Source organism: Erinaceus europaeus, chromosome 22 (assembly GCF_950295315.1).
Source record: "Erinaceus europaeus chromosome 22, mEriEur2.1, whole genome shotgun sequence".
In the NCBI taxonomy this organism is placed as follows: Eukaryota; Metazoa; Chordata; class Mammalia; order Eulipotyphla; family Erinaceidae; genus Erinaceus; species Erinaceus europaeus.
Window position 1 is genome coordinate 15,284,330 of NC_080183.1, and position 19,471 is coordinate 15,303,800.

Genomic DNA, 19,471 nt, shown 5'->3' on the forward strand with positions numbered 1-19,471 from the left:
AATGTTTGTCGCCAGCAATCTTGGTTTTTATATCATCACTGAAAGGGAAGAGAATTTGGAAAACACAGAGGAAGCCAGGCACTGTTGGTCTTCTCTGAGGGAAGAGGGAAATGGCAGGACACTTGGAAGAAGTAGTAGGTGCAAGGGTGACTTAGAAAGGAGGGGAGGCAGGACTGTAGAAGTGCACAGGGCGCCGGCCAGTGGCGCAGCGGGTTAAGCACAGGTGGTGCAAAGCGCAAGGACTGACATAAAGATCCCGGTTCAAGCCCCCAGCTCCCCACATGCAGGAGAGTCGCTTCACAGGCGGTGAAGCAGGTCTTTAGGTGTCTGTCTTTCTCTCCCCCTCTCTGTCTTCCCCTCCTCTCTCCATTTCTCTCTGTCCTATCCAACAACGATTACATCAATAGCAACAACAATAATAACTATAGCAGTAAAAACAATAAGGGCAACAAAAGAGAATAAATAAATAAATATTTTTTAAAAAGTGCATAAAAATGGGCAAAACCAACCAGGTAGAGACAGATTTAGCTATATGGTTAATCCATATCTGTGACCTTGGGAGATGATTGTAGTTTCCACTGGGGGTGTGGGGGGTGGGGACACAGAGCTATCTGGTGGTGGAAACTGTGGAATTATACCCCTGCTATCTTAGAATTTTGTAGATCACTATGAAATCATTCATAAAAATAATAATAAAAGAGAGCGTGAGTTTAATATGCAAGTCACCGTCTTGATTACTAAACCTGATTCTCTCTCTTCTCCCCCACAGAACGTTACCATTTGTCTTATAAAATTGTGCGAACAGATAGTCGCCTGGTCCGCAGCATTCTGACAGCCCATGGATTTCACGAAGTAAGCTGACGTTACTGCAATAGCCGGCGTGCTCCACACCTGTGCCCCCCCCCCAACTAGCTCCCCGCTCCAGACCTCACGTGCCACCAGCTCTGTGTGGGATCTTTGAGTTATTTCCAGTTTCTCTCTAAAATACATGCAAGACATCCCTACTTTTTGGGGGGGCTGGGTGAGTGGGTGGAGGACGGTAGACAAAGCCCCCTTCTTTGTTTTTTTTCCATTTTTTTAAATTTATGATTACTAGAGGGTATGATTTCACGCCATACCCAGCACCCTCATTTTTCTTGCTGTGATCTTAAGGCTTAGACAAGAGACGGCATTGCCCCCACTGCTACCCAGTAAAGGCGCTTTGATGGCAACAGCAGGCATCGACTGAAGGCAGGCCTTCTGAGAAGAGAGAGGTCAGGGCCGCCTGGGGATCTGTGCACAAGGATCTTCAGGACCATGTGCTCAAGGCACTGCTCCGACGTGACACTACTCCACTCATTGTCCTTTTGCTTTGGGGACAAATTGTGAGAGTTGTTCTTCGCTGAAAAAAATATTTGATTGATTTATTCATGATAGAGACAAAAAAAAAAATCAAGGCAAGAGGTAGAAAGAGAGTACCCAGGAGCACAAGCCCATCACTGCTTGTGAAGCTTCATCCCTGGAGGCTGGGCACCTGGAGGCTTGCATCTGGGTCCTTGTCACGCATTATAACATGGGTGTCTTGCTGGCTATCCCTCCACCCGGCCCTAACTTTTTAAGGTATGAATTTTTTGTTTTAATTTGGATGCTATGCCCAGCAGGGCCAGGGACACAGGAACGGCCTGAGGAGTGAGTTTTGGTGTCAGGCCCCCACCCCAGCTTGGTACATAGAATATTCAAGAGTCATCCTGGAGTTTCTGGCAGACGGGCTCGCGTGGCCTGCCTTGGCACCCGGGGTCTGCCCAGTGCCGCCACTGTCTGACTGAGACTCCCGAGCTCTCTGCTCTCGACTTGGCAGTCTCACATGCTGACAGGCCAAGTCACTGCCATGAGGGCGTCAGTGGCTTTTTCTGCCCGGCCCTGCCTTGGCTCTAAGCTGCAGGCGGCACTTAATGGTCAGTTTCCTTTTGCCCTTTTGCCCTCAGGTCCACCCAAGCAGCACTGACTATAACCTCATGTGGACGGGATCCCACCTGAAGCCCTTCTTACTTCGCACCCTCTCGGAAGCACAAAAGGTCAATCACTTTCCCAGGTAATTCTGGGGTGGCTGCTCTGCGCTCTGTAAAGGTGCTTGACCTTGGGGTGCGCGGCCAGAGGCAGCTGACTGTCCCGAAGGAGCAAGGCCCGTCCTGAGCGGCAGTGTGCTGATGTCCCGAGCTCGGGAAGGCTCACCGGCGCCCAGGTGTGGGCAGCTCTCACGGAGGTTGTTTCTGGCTTCAGGCCTCATGTGGACGAGTCATCCTTTCTAGTTTCCCTTTCCAGTCAGTGTTTTCTCTCTCCATTAAAAAACACCACCTAGATTCTGAATCTGTGGTGTAACGTTCTCGGATATTTTCTGGCTTCCAGTCAAGGGTATGGAAAAAGCATTGTAGACGTGTAGAAATTGCACAAGCAGTCTGTTCTGCAGGCTGGTGACGCCCATTTCTCTGCTCTCCACAGAACCGAAGGGTTAAGTTTTCAGCTGATAGTCTAGTAAATATGTTTTGTTTGCTTCACCAAGGCTTCACTGCTGTGCCCACCTTTTTTTCTTCCTAGCTAGAAAGAGGAGAGAGAGCAACAGAGAGGGAAAGACAGCACTGGGGGCTGGGCTGGAGCCTGCATTGCGTACTTGACAAGGCGAGCACACCTTCCGTCCGTGGGAGCTATTTTGCTGGCCTTAAATATGACGTTTTGATGATAGTTGCTCTTTGTGAACTTTGACCTATAATCAGGAAGGAGTTCAAAGAACTGAGTTGTTGAAAAACTCCTTCTAAGAGAGGGTGCTTAATAAAGCTCAAGCCTGGCAAATAGCCCAGCTGGTAGAGCCCAGGACTTGGCATGTTTGAGGCTCCCAGTGTTCCTCTTCTCTTGTGTGACATACTCTGTCTCATATGATGTAAGGAAAATAAACCTATAAGCAACTAAAGAAAGAACCCTAGTCTTCCCTGCCCAAAGGAAGCTCCTAAGCAAACATGAAGTCTGTGTTACTGTCTATTTTATGAAGAAAATGAAGGCAGTGCAGTGTTGTGATGTCCGGTGCGTACTCTGCGCTCAGCCAGAATCTGAATCCCAGTCACACTGACTCCCTTCGGCTGTTTGGGTGAAACACCTTGCCACTGCCGGTCTTTGTTTCCTCACTTATAAAATGAGGTTAGTAGTGATGCATACCTACCTCTTCAGCTTGTGAAGATCGGTCATAAAAGTGCACACAGAAGGCTTTGCAATGTACATTCATTTATTCAGTCATTATTGCATTGCACACTTTTTGGTGTTGTCATTCTTAGACATGGTATTTTTTTTCTCTTCCATTTATTTTCTTCCTTTCAGTACACATGGTTGTTTTGCTCTCATTAAAGCAATGTTTTCTATTCTTTTAACATCCATTCTTTTAATTACATGTGGTCTTTTAATCATAAAAAAAAAAAGACCTCAGGGTGGAGGTAGATAGTGTAATGGTGATGCAAACAATCTCTTATACCTGAGGCTCCAGAGTCCCAAGTTCAACACACACACACACACACACACACACACACACCACTGTAAGCCATAGCTGAGCGGTGCTCTGGTTAAAGGAAAAACAAAAAACAAACAAAACCAAGCAAACCACCTCGTTATTCATACTGGTTAATGGCTGTCTAGAGAGATGAAATGGCTTGGTGGCTCGGAGCTCAGGGTTTGTGGCCACTGCCCTGGGCCTCGCCCCAGGCCCTGCTCTGCTGAATAGCCGCAGCCTTCCTGAGGTCTCTGGGGTGTTGGGAAAGTGCATGTTGGCCTAGAAAAACATAGGAAACAAGGTCATGGGCGGGCAGTAGCACAACGGGTTAAGCACAGGTGGTGCAAAGTGCAAGGACCAGCGTAAGGATCCGGGTTTGAGCCCCCGGCTCCCCACCTGCAGTGGAGTCGCTTCACAGGCAGTGAAGCAGGTCAGCAGGTGTCTGTCTTTCTCTCCCCCTCTCTGTCTTCCCCTCCTCTCTCCATTTCTCTCTGTCCAACGACAACATCAATAACAACAACAATAATAACCACTACAAAGATAAAAAACAATATGGGCAACAAAAGGAAAAATGTGGCCTCCAGGAGCAGTGGATTCGTGGTGCAGGTACCAAGCCCAGCAATAAACCTGGAGGAAAAAAAAGAAGAAGAAAAAGAAGAAGAAGAAGAAGAAGAAGAAGAAGAAGACCACATCATGACATTTCCAGCAGCTCAATCTTTCCTCGTTGATGCAAAGAAGCTGCTAATGGCATATTCGCCACAGAACTAGTAACTGTCGGGTTATTAGCTGCTAATGGCATATTCACCACAGAACTAGTAACTGTCGGGTTATTAGTAAACCAAGATGTAAAGGCTTGGCACAGTGAACAACTAATGCACAGTGAGCACTGCTGGCCAGCTACTGCTTTTGTGAACAAGGCTCCTACACATTTCTGCTTTATTGGGTAGGACAGAGGAATTGAGCGGGCAGAGGGAGATAGTGAGGGAGAGAAATACAGGCACCTGCAGACTTGCTTCACCACTCTGGAAGCTTCTCCCCTGCAGGTGGGGAGCTGGGGCCTAAGCCTAGATCCTTGCACATGGTAGTATGTCTGTTCACCTGGATGCACCACCACCCACCCCCTTGCTTTCTGTTTATTTGTCTCGTTTTCAAAGACTTTATTTATTTACTGACACGCAGTGGACGACCAGCACATCCGCCTGGCGCACGGTCTTCCAGGGTCAGCACCGTGCTCACATCATCAGTCCCTGGGCCCTGCAAGCAAGATTTCTTAGTGTTTATGACAGGGAAAGCTGTGTAGGGATTCACGCGGGAGCCCCTTATTTTGGCCACGATTCTCACCCTCGAGACAGACCCGACGTGATGCAGAGACAGCTGGTCTCTTCTGTCTGTGCAGAGCCGCAGACCCCGTGCATGGTTGGTTTTATTCCCAGGACTCCTGCCCCAGTTAACTCGTCCCCGCCAGTAAGTCTTGCTGCCAGCTCCCTCACGTACGCTCCTCCTCACTTCCCCAGGAAGAAGGCTCTTTGTTGTCGTCTCGCTTCTGCTGCAGTGTATCCAGTCAAGGTGGCTAAGGCATGGCCTCTGTCTTGCTTCATCATTTGGAATAAATGTGCATTTTAAGTCTTCATAACCAGTTCCAGATTCATTTTCTGCTTGAGCTTCACCAGCAGAAAATCATTTGAGCCTTATTTTTTTTTTCTTTAGTGCTTCGAGAAGGTGGATCTGGTTTATGACATTTTGCTAGAATCGATCAGTCAGTTGATTCTCGTCCTTCCTTCCTTCCTTCCTTCCTTTCTTTCTTTTGCCTTCAGGGTTATTGCTGGGGCTTGATGCCACCACTACGAATCCACTACTCCTGGAGGCCATTTTCCCCATTTTGTTGACCTTCTTCTAGAACTTCTGAGGGACATCTGAGTCTTTTCTTCAAGCCACAGTTTCTTTCATTTTCAGTTATCTTTTCCCTACTTGATGTTTGGAGTCATCGGTCTGTGCTGGATCCGTCTGACTGCTCATTCTCTCTCCTGCTTCTCATCAGCTTCTTGAAATGAAGGAGCAGATCACTGCCGATTGTTGGAGCTTGAGTGCTGACCTTTCTGAGGGAGGATACCAAGGGAAAGGTTTTCTTTCTGAAGTTCTCTTCTGATTCTTAAACTTTCTTCTCTTCCTCCCCTCCCCCCTCTGCTTTTGGACTTTAATCTCAGTGGTGTCCTGCTTATGAACAAATGACTAAACTAACAAATAGATGCCTTTGGCATAAGCCACGATTTCCAGCAGTTGCTCTAGACGCAGGAACGCTCCTCTGTGACAGCTCTAGGAGGCCCCGAGTCATAGTTGACAGAAACACCTCTGCTTTCCAGGTCGTATGAGCTAACCCGGAAGGACCGACTCTATAAGAACATCATTCGGATGCAGCACACACACGGATTCAAGGCTTTCCACATCCTCCCCCAGACCTTCCTGTTGCCGGCTGAGTACGCAGAGTTCTGCAGTAAGTCCTTGACTCGGTTTCCCCTTCTCCAGAGGGCCGCCTCCAGTCAGTAACCACCCAGAGCTTCTCAGGTCCTGGAAAGGTTGTGTTTTCCCAAAAGTCAGAAGTGACTGAAATGTTGTTGTGTACCGGTTGCGTCCTTCTGTCCTTAATAAGCTTGTCCGTGTCCACACGTCAGGAAAGCCTGGTGTCATGTGCACCTGTTCTGCCTTGTGGCCAATCTGGCCTTCTGACTGTAAACTATACCTCCTCCTTTCTGGTGGCATATTGTCCCCCCTCTTGGTACTTAATACGAAGTGACCCTCTCTCCCACTCCTTCCCCCCCATGGCCTCTGGATTGGGGCCTCTGGCTTCAGATCCTGCAACACAACCACTCACCCAGGCCCTTCAGGCGTGCCGGCAGAAGGTTCCTAGTAACCTTAGCTCCTACCGATAATAAAGAAAACCTGCAACCACCCCTTCCTGGCTCCCTAGCACCTCTCACGTGTTTGTGCCTAGCCATCTCACTCTCCCATCTTTCCTCCCTTTCTACGACTTATCTCCACAAGGACCACACCTGCACACCCCCACTGTCACTTGACCTGTGTGCCTGCAGAATAGGACAAGACAGGGAGAAATCCCCCATCCCTTCACCTACGAAGCCCCCAAACCTTTCCCTGCGCTCTCCCTGCCCCTCCAGATGCACACACTCCTCACCTGGACTCCAAACTAACTCCACAGTCTTCTTCCGACACCAGTCCTCGACATCCCTGTCTACCACGAAGGACATCCTCAGTGATGCCCCTTCTGCTTTTCCTCTCTCCGGTCAGTTCCACACACGTATCACATACACAGCTCAGTCAACTAGACAGAAGAAAGGAAGGGACAACCCTAGTCTCTTCTGACACCAGCAACATTCATGGCACCCCCTTCATAATCTTGAGAAGAAATACTCCATACAAATGGCCAGGTGATACACTGGCAGAAGCATGTAGATGGATGGATGGATGGATGGATGGATGGATGGACAGATGGATGGACAGATATAGAGACCTCAACTAAAAGATAGCTGTTGTCCCTATGGCAGCCTCTATTGTAATCGCCAAACAAGGAAAATGCAGGAGGACTGAAGGTTGACTTGGTGGCCCTTGGGGCATAGGTGTGTGAGCCACCCAGAGAAGGAGCCAGGGAGTCGTCTTGAAAGGGTGAAACGGAGGGGTCCTGGCGTCTGACACAACGAGAAGGTATCCGGGAGCACACAGCCTCTCACAGACAAGGGCCTAGTGGGCTGTGAAGGGAAATCACAGAGCTTCTGTCCAGCACACATGTCCTTCATTCCTTCCACGCACGTGCTCTCCGCTAGAGCCCACCTCTAAGGCTGGACGGATGAGCACCTGGTCTCCACGCGTAGAGGGGAACCTCACGGGTCTCTGCTTTCTTGCAATGAATACAGTTTTTAGCGTAGAACTGGCTGACGTATGCCTAGTGCCTAGAAGGGAACTCCAGGAACATCAGTCTTCAGGGGCGGGGGGCGGAGGCCAGTGTAAGTCTCTTAACGAGAAGCGTCTATATTTTCTGGAAGAAGTTAAGAAGCTGTCTATGAAGTTTCAGTCAGGAGCGATAGGAGGCGGATCTGTCTCTCTCTAAAAGGGGCCATGGGATGCCCCAGTAAACAGGAGTCTACGCAGGAGGCATCGAGTGTTAGTGTGGGGGTCTGGGATTCGCAGCCCAGGGCCCTGCGGACTCCCAGCTGTTCAGTGCCGGAGGCCTGTGCCCAGAAGGGCCCGAGAATCTTTTGCCGCCTCCAGGCGGGCAGCTTTCTGAGCAGAAGAAAGAAGCCACAAGGAAGGGGCCACCGGCACTGCAGAGCCTCCTCCCCAGCTGGGCAGAGCCTGCTCTGTCCTCACCCGCCAGGATAGCATCCTGTGCCCATTGTTTCTTGCCCAAGAAAACTGAGAAACTGAGCAAAAAAGGGGGGGATAGATAGGTGCACCTGCCTCACTGCTTCATGCCTCAGGAAACTCCCCCCGTAGATGGGGACCCGAGGCTTGAACTGGGCACCTGGGCACTCAGCTGTGTGTGCTACCATACGGCCTCAGGTTCTTGAATTTGAAATGGTTACAAAAGTCAGTAGCTTAAATATTTTAAAGCTTGTGGAAATCACATGAAATTTAGTATTTCACTTTTTTGTTTCCACCAGGGTTATCGCTGGGGCTCGGTGCTGGCACTATGAATCCACTGCTCCTCTGACAGCCTTTTTTTGTTTTCTATTTTATTTTTATTTGATAGGACAGAGAGAAATTGAGAGGGAAAGGGAGATAGAGAGGGAGAGAGAAAAGCAGACACCCGCAGAATATTTCACCATTCCTGAAGCGTCCTCTGCAGCTGGGGAGCCAGGGCTTGAACCCGGATCCTTGCATGTGATGCTATGTACCCTGAACCGAGTGCACCACCACCCAGCTCCTGAGATTCAGTGTTTCATAGAAGGTTTCTTTTTATTTATTCTCTTGTTGCCTTTTTTTTTTATTGTTGTTGTTGGATAGGACAGAGAGAAATGGAGAGAGGAGGGGGAGAGAAAGACAGACACCTGCAGCCCTGCTTCACCGCCTGTGAAGCGACACCCCTGCAGGTGGGAAGCCGGGGGAACGAACCAGGTTCCTTACACTGGTCCTTCAGCTTTGCGCCACCTGCGCTTAACCTGCTGCGCTCCCGCCCGACTCCCTCATAGAAGTTTGCTTCCACACAACCGTGATCCTTGGCACATTGCTTGTGTCTGCTCCTGAGTGCCCCAGCAGAGTCAAGTGGTTACAGTGAATACCGAGTGTTCCGCTGAGTAAAAGCAGAAGCAGAGAGATCATTGTCCTCTCACACTTGCCTGTTGTTTGATTTGAGTTGATTTTGTCCTCACAAGCTCTGAGAAATTAATGAAAGCACGCGACCACGTGTCATAAGAGAATTGGCATCTGGCCAGCTGTGTGCCGTGTGAGCCTCTGGGGGTGGGGTCTTTCGTTCATGGAAGGGGTGGGTGTCTGGAGGCCGCTGTGACAGTAGCTGAGGGCGACGTCTGGCGTTTGTGTCATTTCACCTTCATGCTCTCCTTCGAGAGGGTCATGGTGGAAGGAGTTTAGTCATTTCATTTGCTAAGATTTTGCTCCCTGTTCCTTTTTTTTTTTTGCCTCCAGTGTTATCGCTGAGGCTTGGTGCCTGCACTATGAATCCACTGCTCCTGGAAGCCATTGTTTCCCATTTTTGTTGCCTTTGTTCTTGTTATTATTGTTGTTGTTGGGTAGGACAGAGAGAAATCAAGAGAGGAGGGGAAGACAGACAGGGGGAAAGAAAGACAGACACCTGCAGATGTGCTTCACCGTTTGTGAAGCAACTCCCCTGCAGGTGGGGAGCCGGGGGCTTGAACCGGGATCCTTACGCCAGTCCTTGCGCTTTGCACCATGTGCACTTAACCAGCTGCACTACCGCCCGACCCCCTCTGTTCCTTCTCTAGTTCCTTTCTGTCTCTACATTGTGCCTCCCTTTCATAAGGATTTGCTTATTTATTTAATGAGAAAGAGAGGCTCTGTCCTCCGTGATGCTGGGGAGTAGACCTGGAGCCTGAATCCGGAAGGTCCTGCCAACCGCTCTCATGTCTAAGGACTTTCCACAGATAAAGGTCTAGCTGTCTAGCTGCTATCCTCCATGTAGAAGTCTGAAACATTCCCTGGATAGTGGTGGAGCTTCCCACTGTTGACAGAGATGATGACTCACACCTTGTGTTTCTCTCTCCTCATATTTTGGACAGACTCGTACTCAAAGGACCGGGGACCTTGGATAGTAAAACCAGTGGCCTCTTCCAGGGGGCGGGGTGTCTACCTGATCAACAATGTAAGTACCCAGCTCCCCCTCCCCGCCTCCTGCACTGAGGGCCTGCACTCTGACTGACATCCCACGGGGCTGGGGAGGGGTCACCAGGCAGCTCCTGGATCAGATGTGGGGGAGAAGGCAGCCTCTGCTGGCAGCAAGGAAGAGAGAGGGCCCTTTCCTGCTTCTAGTTTCCTGTCATGGCTACAGCGGCTCTCAGCCCTGGATACTGCTGGGTAGTGGACATGGTTAGTAACTTTCTTCTCTTTCTCCCCTCCCCCCTCTGCTTTTGGACTTTAATCTCAATGGTGTCATGCTTGTGAACAAATGACTAAACTGACTGAAGCTGGCAGCTGGGCTCGGCTTCTCCTGACTCTTCTGCCTGGCTGCAGGGCAGAGGCCCGCTGAAGGACAGAGGCTGGTTACAGGGCAGAGGCCAGCTGCAGGACAGAGGCCGGCTGAAGGACAGAGGCTGGTTACAGGGCAGAGGCCAGCTGCAGGGCAGAGGCCGGCTGCAGGACAGAGGCCGGTTACAGGACAGAGGCTGGTTACAGGGCAGAGGCCGGCTGCAGGGCAGAGGCCAGCTGCAGGGCAGAGGCTGGTTACAGGGCAGAGGCCGGCTGCAGGGCAGAGGCCGGCTGCAGGGAAGAGACCGGTTGTAGGGCAGAGGCTGGCTGCAGGACAGAGGCTGGCTGCAGGGCAGAGGCCGGCTGCAGGGCAGAGGCCGGCTGCAGGGCAGAGGTCGGCTGCAGGACAGAGGCTGATTACATGGCAGAGGCCGGCTGCAGGACAGAGGCCGGTTACAGGGCAGAGGCTGGCTGCAGGGCAGAGGCCGGCTGCAGGGCAGAGGCTGGCTGCAGGGCAGAGGTCGGCTGCAGGACAGAGGCTGATTACAGGGCAGAGGCTGGCTGCAGGGCAGAGACTGGCTGCAGGGCAGAGGCTGGCTGCAGGGCAGAGACTGGCTGCAGGGCAGAGGCTGGCTGCAGGGCAGAGGCCGGCTGCAGGGCAGAGGTCAGCTGCAGGACAGAGGCTGATTACAGGGCAGAGGCTGGCTGCAGGGCAGAGACTGGCTGCAGGGCAGAGGCTGGCTGCAGGGCAGAGGCCGGCTGCAGGGCAGAGACCGGCTGCAGGTCAGAGGCCGGCTGCAGGTCAGAGGCCGGCTGCAGGGCAGAGGCTGGCTGCAGCTTTGTGTGGGGGCGCACCATGCTGCCGTCCTCCCTGGTGGGCATGGTGAAGAGTCCCCCTCACGCGCCCCTGTGCAGACAGGGCAGGCTTTCCTGTGAGCAGGGGTGCGTTGTGAGGGTTCTCGTGCACAGAGCCTTCTTGCCTTTTCCTGCTCTTCGTGTCCGAGCACACAGACAGACAGCTCCCCAGTAGACTCGGATCCTGAGGGTTGGTGCTGCTTGGCCCCACTGCCGACTGCCGTCCATCTTGGCACCTTCCCACTCTCCCAGTTTTTCCACTGCCAGCCTGCAACTCCACGCAGCATCTCTGGGGAGCTCACTCTCCCCTCTGGTGTTCGGGGAGCATCGGGGAGGGGAGGGAGAGGCATTGTGTGCAGTGTCAGCCGCATCTGCTGTCTCTTACCACACGCTCCCAGAGATTTACCGCACACGCAGAAGACTCGCTTTTGGAGGTGCGTTCACACTGGAAATGGCTTCAGTTCAGCCTGGACTGGAAGACGGAGACCCTGGTGACGGGAGTGTGGTGCTAGAGGGTCTGGAGGGTCACGGGGGTGTTGCTGGGGCTTGGTGCCCACACCAGGGACCCACTGCTCCCGACGGCCATTTCTCCTCTTTTCCTCCTTTACTTTGACAGCACAGAGAAATTGAGAGGAGGCGAGAGAGGTAGAGAAAGACAGAGAGACACCTGCATAGCTGCTTCCCTGTCTGTGGAGTGTTGTCCTCGCAGCTGGGGAGGGACTGCAGGGCTGGGCTGACGGAGCCCCTGCGCATGGTAACGTGTACACTCAGCAAGGGTGACCCTCCACAGGCCCCCAGCGTGGGGTCTTCGGCCACGGCTCAGGCTCTGGCAGCCCTCGCCCCCCCCCGCCCCCCACCACCACCACCTCGGGCCTGTCTCCTCAGCTCCGTTCTGACCTTGGGGCAGTTCTCTGGTCCACAGCTTTCTCTTGGGTCCTCCGCCAGGAGCCCCAGTGATGTCTGGATTTCATAGCTGCTCTGCTTGGGTTTGGGGCTTAGCTGCCAAGTGGAGTTGCAACTGAGTCAGCTACAGCACAAGTCTGCCTTTTATTCTCTCAGACCTGAGTGAAAGAGAATAGCGCCCATTCCCAGGTCATCTGGGCTGGCTGGCTGGCTCTCTCTCTCTCTCTCTCTCTCTCTGAATCTTCTTTTGCCCTAGTGATTTGTTATTTGAAAACCAAAGAATACAGTTCAGCTTTCTCTGGTGGGGCTGGAAGTGCCTGCACTCACTCTTCCCTGGAGTCTCATAAAAGGGGGTGACATGTCTTCAGAGAATGTCTCTGGCAGGCTCCCTCTCTGGCTCGGCTTGGGGCCTAGTCTCCAGGGGTCCCCTGCACAGATCAAAGCCCCGACAGCAGCCTTTGTCTCTCCTTCCCCTTCCCCTTCCCCAGTGAAGCTTTGGAATGAGTCTGACTCTTTGAGGCTTTTGGTAAAGGTGCCAGACAGACGCCTGGAGGATGCCAGCAGGCTGGGGGAGTGGGGGCTGCAGTGTGTGAGCACAATGGGCAGGAGCCCCCCTTCTGAAGGGATCCTGTCACCTTTCACCCAGCCCCCGCTTTTTTGCCTCCAAGGTTATTGCTGGGGGTTATTGCCTGTACTGAGAATCCACTGCTCCTGGAGGCCATTTTTTTGAGGCTTTTTTTTTTGGATGGGACAGAGAAATTGAGAGAGATGGGGAAGATAGAGAGGACAGAGAGAGACAGACACCTGCAGACCTGCTTCACCACCTGTGAGGCGACACCCCTGAAGCTGGGGAGCTGGGGGCTCGAACTGGGATCCTTGTGCGTGTCCTTTAGCTTTGTGCCATGTGCGCTTTACCCGCTGTGCTACTGCCTGGCCCCTCACCCAGGCTCTTCCTTCCACACAAGGCCTTCCCTACTTTCCACACCTGGACCGTGTCCTGTGGAATTTGTGAGCCATTAGCCAACTGGATGAAGTAACTGTTTCCGTGTCTGCTGCCTGCCTCTCTCTCTCTCTCTCTCTGTGTGTGTGTGTGTGTGTGTGTGTGTGTGTGTGTGTGTGTGTTTTCAGTCAAAGGCCCTGTGAGCAAACTCGTGGGTGGGGGAGGGATGGAGTTAATGTGAGAAATGAAAATATCTCCCCTCTTCCTGCTGCGGGAGGACTATTTCGTTTTTTTTTTTTTTTTTTTAAATCAACTCCACTAATAGGCAGAGCCTCTTGGAAAGAATCTGCAAAAAAGCAACTTTCCCACTTTAAGGACAGTTGGAGCTTGGACTGAAAGTCTTTTCAAATGAGTTAATTCAGAACGGATGAAAAGGGAAGAGGCTTGGAAATATCAAACGTCAGCACTATACAAAGAGACTGACCAACTCTTAAGCCGCTAGGGTCATCGCGGGGGCTCGGTACCTACACGGCTTCGCTTCTGGTGGCCGGCCTGCCTCCTCTGCCCTACACACACCTTCCCTCCCTCCCTCCCTCCCTCCCTCCCTTTCTTTTTATTTTCCTTTTCCTTTCATTTGCTTTCTCGCTCTTCTCCCTCCCTCCCTCCCTCCCTTCCTTTCTTCCTTTCTTTAATGAGTGTAAGAGACACAGGGAGAGAGGGAGATAAAGAGGAGAGACAGCTGCAGAGCTCTCCGCCACTCCTGAATCTGCCCCTGCCCTGCAGATGGGGAGCGGGACTTGAACCCTGGCCCTTGCCCGTGGTAATTGCACAAGCTCCTTGCAGCCTTCCCGGTGAGCCACCCCCCACCTCCTCTTCCCTCACTGCCCTTTTCCTCTGGGGGGTTGCAGTCTGGTTCCTGTTGAAGACAGAAATGAGAGGTAGAGACCCTTGGGCAAGTATTTCACGTCCCCAGGACCAGGTTCACGCACTCCAAGCTGTCTGTTGACGGAAGTGAGAACCCGCGGTGACTTCCCACTTCCCACCGTCTTGTACGTAATCCTCCCTCCCAGTACCGGGGTTTCACCCTCGGAGCTCAGAGGGGCTCTGCCCTCATCACGTCACCACCCCCTCATCCCCGGGCTCTGTGCCGTCTCCCCCAGGCCTCCTGTCGTCCCCATCACGTGCCGTGCCGACAGTGCCCACCCAGTTTGCCGGGCACCCCGACTGGCACAGTGCCTGTCTGCCGGCACCTCCAGTCAGCAGCGCACCCCTGCAAACCTGCTGCTTCAGCCGCTGCGCCGCTGCCGGACCCAGACTCTTTGTTGTGTGAGAGGTGCTGTGCAGATTTACAGTCGCCTCTGTCATTGGCGACCCCCAGTGCTATGGGAGTCTTCCGTCACAGGGCCAACTGAGTGCGTGGGCTGGGAGGAGGGAAATGTCCTTTTCATGAGATCCCTGTTGAGTTCTGGCTGGTGGTGCTGCTGGGAGTTGAGTCTGGGACCTCGGAGCCTCAGGCAGGAGAGCTATTTGGCCTAGTCACTCAATTATTAACGTCATTACTTTTCCTCCAGTTGCTGAGTTCAGTGCTGGTATATCCACCACTCCTGGTGACTTTTTTTTTTAATTGGAGAAGAGAAATTGAGAGAGATGGGGAGATAGAGAGAGAGAGAGACAGAAAGATACCTGCAGACCTGCTTCACCACCTGTGAAGCCACCCCCTGCCCCCACAGGTGGGGAGTCAGGGGCGTGAACCTGGATCCTTGCACAGGGCCTTGCACTTAGTACCGTGTGCGTTTAACTGGGGGCTCCACCAGTTTTCCAAATTCCTCTTCCTCACAGGCTCACAACATGGCTTCCTTATAAGCTGAGTGCCTGCTGCCTTTCTGATCTCTCACCTCCCTCTTTCTGTCTCGCCCTCCTCACCAGCCCAACCAGATCTCCCTGGAAGAGAACATCCTGGTCTCCCGTTACATCAACAACCCCCTGCTCATCGATGGTGAGTCGGCCAGGCTGTGTCTGTTCTAGGTCAGCGTCATGGGCTGCCCTGCGGAGTCTTTGTAAGCTGCTGCGGAACTCCTGGCCCCGGGCTCTGCCGAGGCGGCTGCTCCCTTTCCTGCCTCACTGGGTCACTTTGAAGATGACCCAAGATCCTTGGAAAGAGAAGGCCCCTTAGGGCCAGCAGATTGCTCACGCTGTGTGGGGAACTGGGTTCAAGACCCAGCGGAGGGAGTGCCATGGGTGGGATGGTGGTGCTGTGTTGTCTCTCTCTCTCAGAAACAGAAATTTGAGCCCATGTGGCTTCTCACTACACACGATGCCCTGGCGTAGTGCTCAGTGCATCCTGAAGAAGCAGAAGAGGGTTGGGGAGCTCACTCACAGGGGAGGAGTGCCAGGTGCCTGGCCCTGTGGCAAGCCCCAGCGCCACAGGCAGGTTCCAGAGGCACCAGAAGAAGCTTGGACACTGTGGTGTCTGTCAGAACAAAAGAAAAACATGGCCCGAAGTGAATTTGCACATATAGAGTCCTCACTCTGAACAGAAACGTTTTATTGGTTTCATAGTAGCAAAACAGATGTCAGAGCAGTGCAGCACCAACATGCAAATTCTCTCTTGCTTTGTACTTACTCAGGTGTGTGGCCACCTGTCACTTATCCTCAGCAGGCTGACTAGAGAGACAGTCTGTGTTCTGTGGGGACAAGACTGATATTTCCACGGGTATTCCTGTTACATCATTCAGAAGGAGCCCAAGAGAAAGAGACCAGAGCGCTTCCCTCAGTGTTGTGGCACCTCCTGGGTGGTGCCAGGGCTTGAGCCCAGGCCCATGTCCCTCTGTGATGAGCCCTCTCTCCTGGCCCCTGCTCACTGGGTAGCAGAATGCAGATGAGCTGAAGTTGCCCCATGAGCCCACTTTTGCTTGTTGTCTGTATCTCACAGATTTCAAGTTTGATGTGCGCCTCTATGTGCTGGTGACTTCCTACGACCCCCTCGTCATCTATCTCTACGAGGAAGGATTGGCCCGGTGAGAGACCCTGCCTGCCTGTGGGGTGTCTGGAGGGTCGGGGGAGGGGGGCGCCCGTGCTGTCGGGCTCTACTCAGCCCAGTCGAGAGCAGCCCCTTCTGTCCCAGCATGCTCCTGGCCACCCACCCCCACGCTCTCTGCCCCGGGGGCTGGTAGCAAAGCTCCTGGGAAATGGGCCCCACAGAAAAGCCCCACACCCACCTCCCTGTCTGCCCCAGACTCTGACGTCTGGCGCTCGTACCTGAGACCAGGCTGGGGGGGGGGGCAGCCTGCAGGCTCTGCTGAGTTCTCCTGCCTGGGGGGGGGGATGTGAGCCCATAGTAGTGGCTTCAGCTTGTGTATCATTAGCTGCCTTTTTTTTTCACCAGAGCACTGCTCAGCTCTGACTTATAGTGGTGCGAGGGATTGAACCTGAGACTTTGGAGCCTCAGGATTCAGAGTCTCCCTTTTTTTTATGCCTCATGACTTTTTTTTAAAAACTTTTTATCTGTATTTATTTATTGGATAGAGACAGCCAGAAATCAAGAGGGAAAGGGGAGATTGAGGGAGAGAGACCTGCAGCTCTGCTTCACCACTCGTGAAGCTTTCCTTCTGCAGGTAGGGATGGGGGGGGGGCTCGAACCTGGGTCCTGGGTCCTGTAACGTGTGCTCAACCAGGTGTACCACCACCCACCCTCGAGAGTCTCTAACATAACCATTATGCTACCTGCTCCCACTCAGTAGCTGCCTTTTTGAAAACCTGAAAGGACTACAGCTCACCGTGCTCCTAGAGACATTGTTCTGGTGTCTCTCTCTCTCTCTATTATATATATATTTTCCTGTCTTAAGGTAACGGGGCTTACTGAGTTCGACTTCTAATTGTCTGGAATCTTGTCTCCCTCATCCATAGAATTCAAGTATGTGATAATGTTATTTTCCACCGGGCGTCTCCTGTAAGCACATAAATGTGTTGCGATTGTGTTCCTTACCCTGTGTCCCCTCATACACACACACACACACACACACACACACACACACACACACAGCCTGAATACCACCTCTTACACAGCCACTTTGTAGACCTCAGCAGTATAGCCTTGTCTGTGTATTTTAGAAGACGCACTTCAAAGCTGGGAACTTGCCTCCAAACAAGAAGGGCGCCTCCTTCAGTTTGGGCGCCTTGACAAACTGGCATCTTGGCGGGTCATTTTTCGCACTTCACACCCTCACGTTGCTGGTTGCTGGTTGCTGGTTGCTGGTTGCTGGTTGCTGGTTGCTGAGCAGAGCGGAGCCCAGGCTGGGCCGTGCCTACCCTTCGCCACTAGGTGGTAGCGGCGGCCTTCCGAGCCCAGGGACCCTGGCAGCGCTGAGGTGCCCATTCTGCAGCCTGCAGAAACCTCTCCACTTTAAGTGGGGCTTGAGGAGAAGCACACCATAGCTGACAGACAGCAAGCTGTGCTCAGGGTCCAGCAGCAGTTTCTGTGGCCTCGCAGGCCCGGGGATCCTCCTGGCTCTGCCTGCTTCTGGCTGGGCGGCTGAGCCGCCATCTCGCATGCCAGGCTTCTCCGGTAGGGTGGCACCCATTCCCCCCCTGCATCCCCCCCAGGCTCCTCTGCAGCCCGTTGCTCACAGCCCTCTCTGCCGGGAGAGCCCGGCACGATCCGACAGCCCCAACCTCGGACAGGAAGGGAGAGCGACCTCGCGCATGCTCTGGGCCTCGCTGGCATCTGGCAGGTGCAGGTGCGGCGGCTGTGGTGTGTGCGTGGGGTCGGGAACTCTTCTCCGCCAGCACCGACAGACACGTCTTCAAAACAGGCGCTTCCCCTAATAACCTGGGAGAGCAGCTTTTTTAAAAAACTGAGGCGAGAACCAGGGAGATGGTTGCGTGTGCCGGAGCGCTGGCCTTCTGTGCCCAGAGGCCTATCCCCAGGCTCTATCCCTGGCCCCACCACATGCCAGAGCTGAGCAGTGCTCTGGTCTTCCTGCCTCAAGTGAAAATAAATAAATACATCTTAGGGGAGAGGACAGTGCAGAACTGAAACACACACACACCCGCCACTTTCAAGACTCTGGCTCTGGGCACCCACACCGTCTGTGGGTGGATGTGAAAGCTTTGCCAAGGCTGGGAGAGCAGCAGGGACAGACAGACAGGCGGACGGACAGACAGCCCTGGCCCTGGGAGGACACACTGGCCGCGCAGTCGCCTCCCTATGTCTTGGGCCTCGGACTCTGCCCCGCTGTGCTCGGCTCCCACGGCGCCTCCAGCCCCAGGTCACGTGTGCTTCGTGCAGACGTTACTAAAGATACTCAGCTCAGGGTGAGATCATCGGGCCGCCTTTCCTTTGAGGTTCAACACGGAAAACCATCATCTTCCCCAAAGAGACGACCTGGCAGCAGAGCGAGCCGGTTTCCTTCTTGAGAAAAGGCGGCGCCAATCCCACAGCACTTCTGCTGAGACGGGAAGTCAGGGATGTGGAGCTCACGTCCCGAGACAGCTGTGTGGGAACCTTTACCCTCGCAGGATTACTGCGGGCCACACCTTGCCTTCTAGGTAGTGCTCTGTGAACATCGGGGAAGCAGACACTCAGCTCTTTTCTTAGACGTGCACAGAATAGGGAGGCATTCAGAAAACTGTCTTTCCGGATGCCTCCCTATGTCTTTCACTCGTCCGTGGCTGTTTTGCACCAGCAGGGGACGCCCAGGCCTCCAGAGAGGGGCCTGTTCTCTGCCCCAGATGACCAAAAGGGTGTCAGACACTTGTCCTGTCAGAGGTGGGGTCCAACACGACTTTGTCCCGGGTTTTACAGTTTTAGGTGGAGCCTGTCGATGGTCTGTCTCGGGGATTCGCTGAAAATCCTTTTGAGACAAAGCCCGCAGCCAGATTTTCACTGAAACAGGAAAAGTGAAACCCCAAGTTGAATTGAAAACCAAATGTGCTGTCAGAGCCCCAGAGCTGGGGGAAGGGACGCATCTGTCCATGGCGCCTGGAGAGTTCCAGTGTGTGGGGAGTTGGGGCAGGGGTGGGAGGGCAGCCCCCGCCTCTGCCTCTCCCTCGGTGCAGCCCCTGCAGTAGCCCTCCTTGCTAATTAGCACTGGCTCCTGCGGGATATTTACCTCTTCTATGCTGGATTCCTGTGGTTTTTGAAAGAATTCAGGTACTTGCTGGTTGCCAAGGAATCCAGATTACCTCACAGGCGCTGTCCAGAGGGACCCCCGCTAGGGGAGAGCCCTCTGCAGGCCGCCGGTCAGCCTCCCTGGGGTCTGAGTCACTGGTGCCCGTGGGCTGTGGGGCGGGGAATCAGAGTGGTAATCCCCCAACCCCAGCCGCCAGAGATCAGAGCCACCCTCCTCTCCCTGCGGAGTGTGAGGGTCGGGTCACGTGGAAGCCAGGAGCTGCCTAGGTGGCATCTCCTCAGCCTCTGGATAAGCTCACCTGCCAATGGAGGACTCCTTTGTCACCACCAGGGTGTGTGTCCTCCCTGCACCTGCTCTCCGTCCCTGTGCCCCCCCCCCCCCGTGTCTGCCCAACTAGGTCATCTGGGCACCTGTTCTAGGGCCTCGAGAGTCATAAGACGTCACCACGCCATGGTTGTCGGT

The 19,471-nt window shown here is 53.4% G+C and overlaps 1 protein-coding gene across 9 annotated transcripts in view; it reads left to right on the forward strand.

Annotated features, from left to right (window-relative positions):
* Positions 1-19,471, forward strand: part of TTLL5 (tubulin tyrosine ligase like 5) — a 157,748-nt gene that overhangs the window by 15,669 nt on the left and 122,608 nt on the right. For 6 of the 9 annotated variants that reach the window (XM_060181298.1, XM_060181297.1, XM_060181294.1 and 3 more), the window contains exons 4-9: positions 770-852; positions 1,965-2,071; positions 5,872-6,002; positions 9,775-9,857; positions 14,805-14,874; positions 15,811-15,895. In XM_060181298.1, the coding sequence (XP_060037281.1) occupies positions 770-852; positions 1,965-2,071; positions 5,872-6,002; positions 9,775-9,857; positions 14,805-14,874; positions 15,811-15,895 (559 nt within the window). Of the gene's footprint in view, positions 1-769; positions 853-1,964; positions 2,072-5,871; positions 6,003-9,774; positions 9,858-14,804; positions 14,875-15,810; positions 15,896-19,227; positions 19,341-19,448; positions 19,470-19,471 lie in introns of those variants that run through there. The other 3 variants (XM_060181300.1, XM_060181302.1, XM_060181303.1) reach the window with 3 other exon arrangements.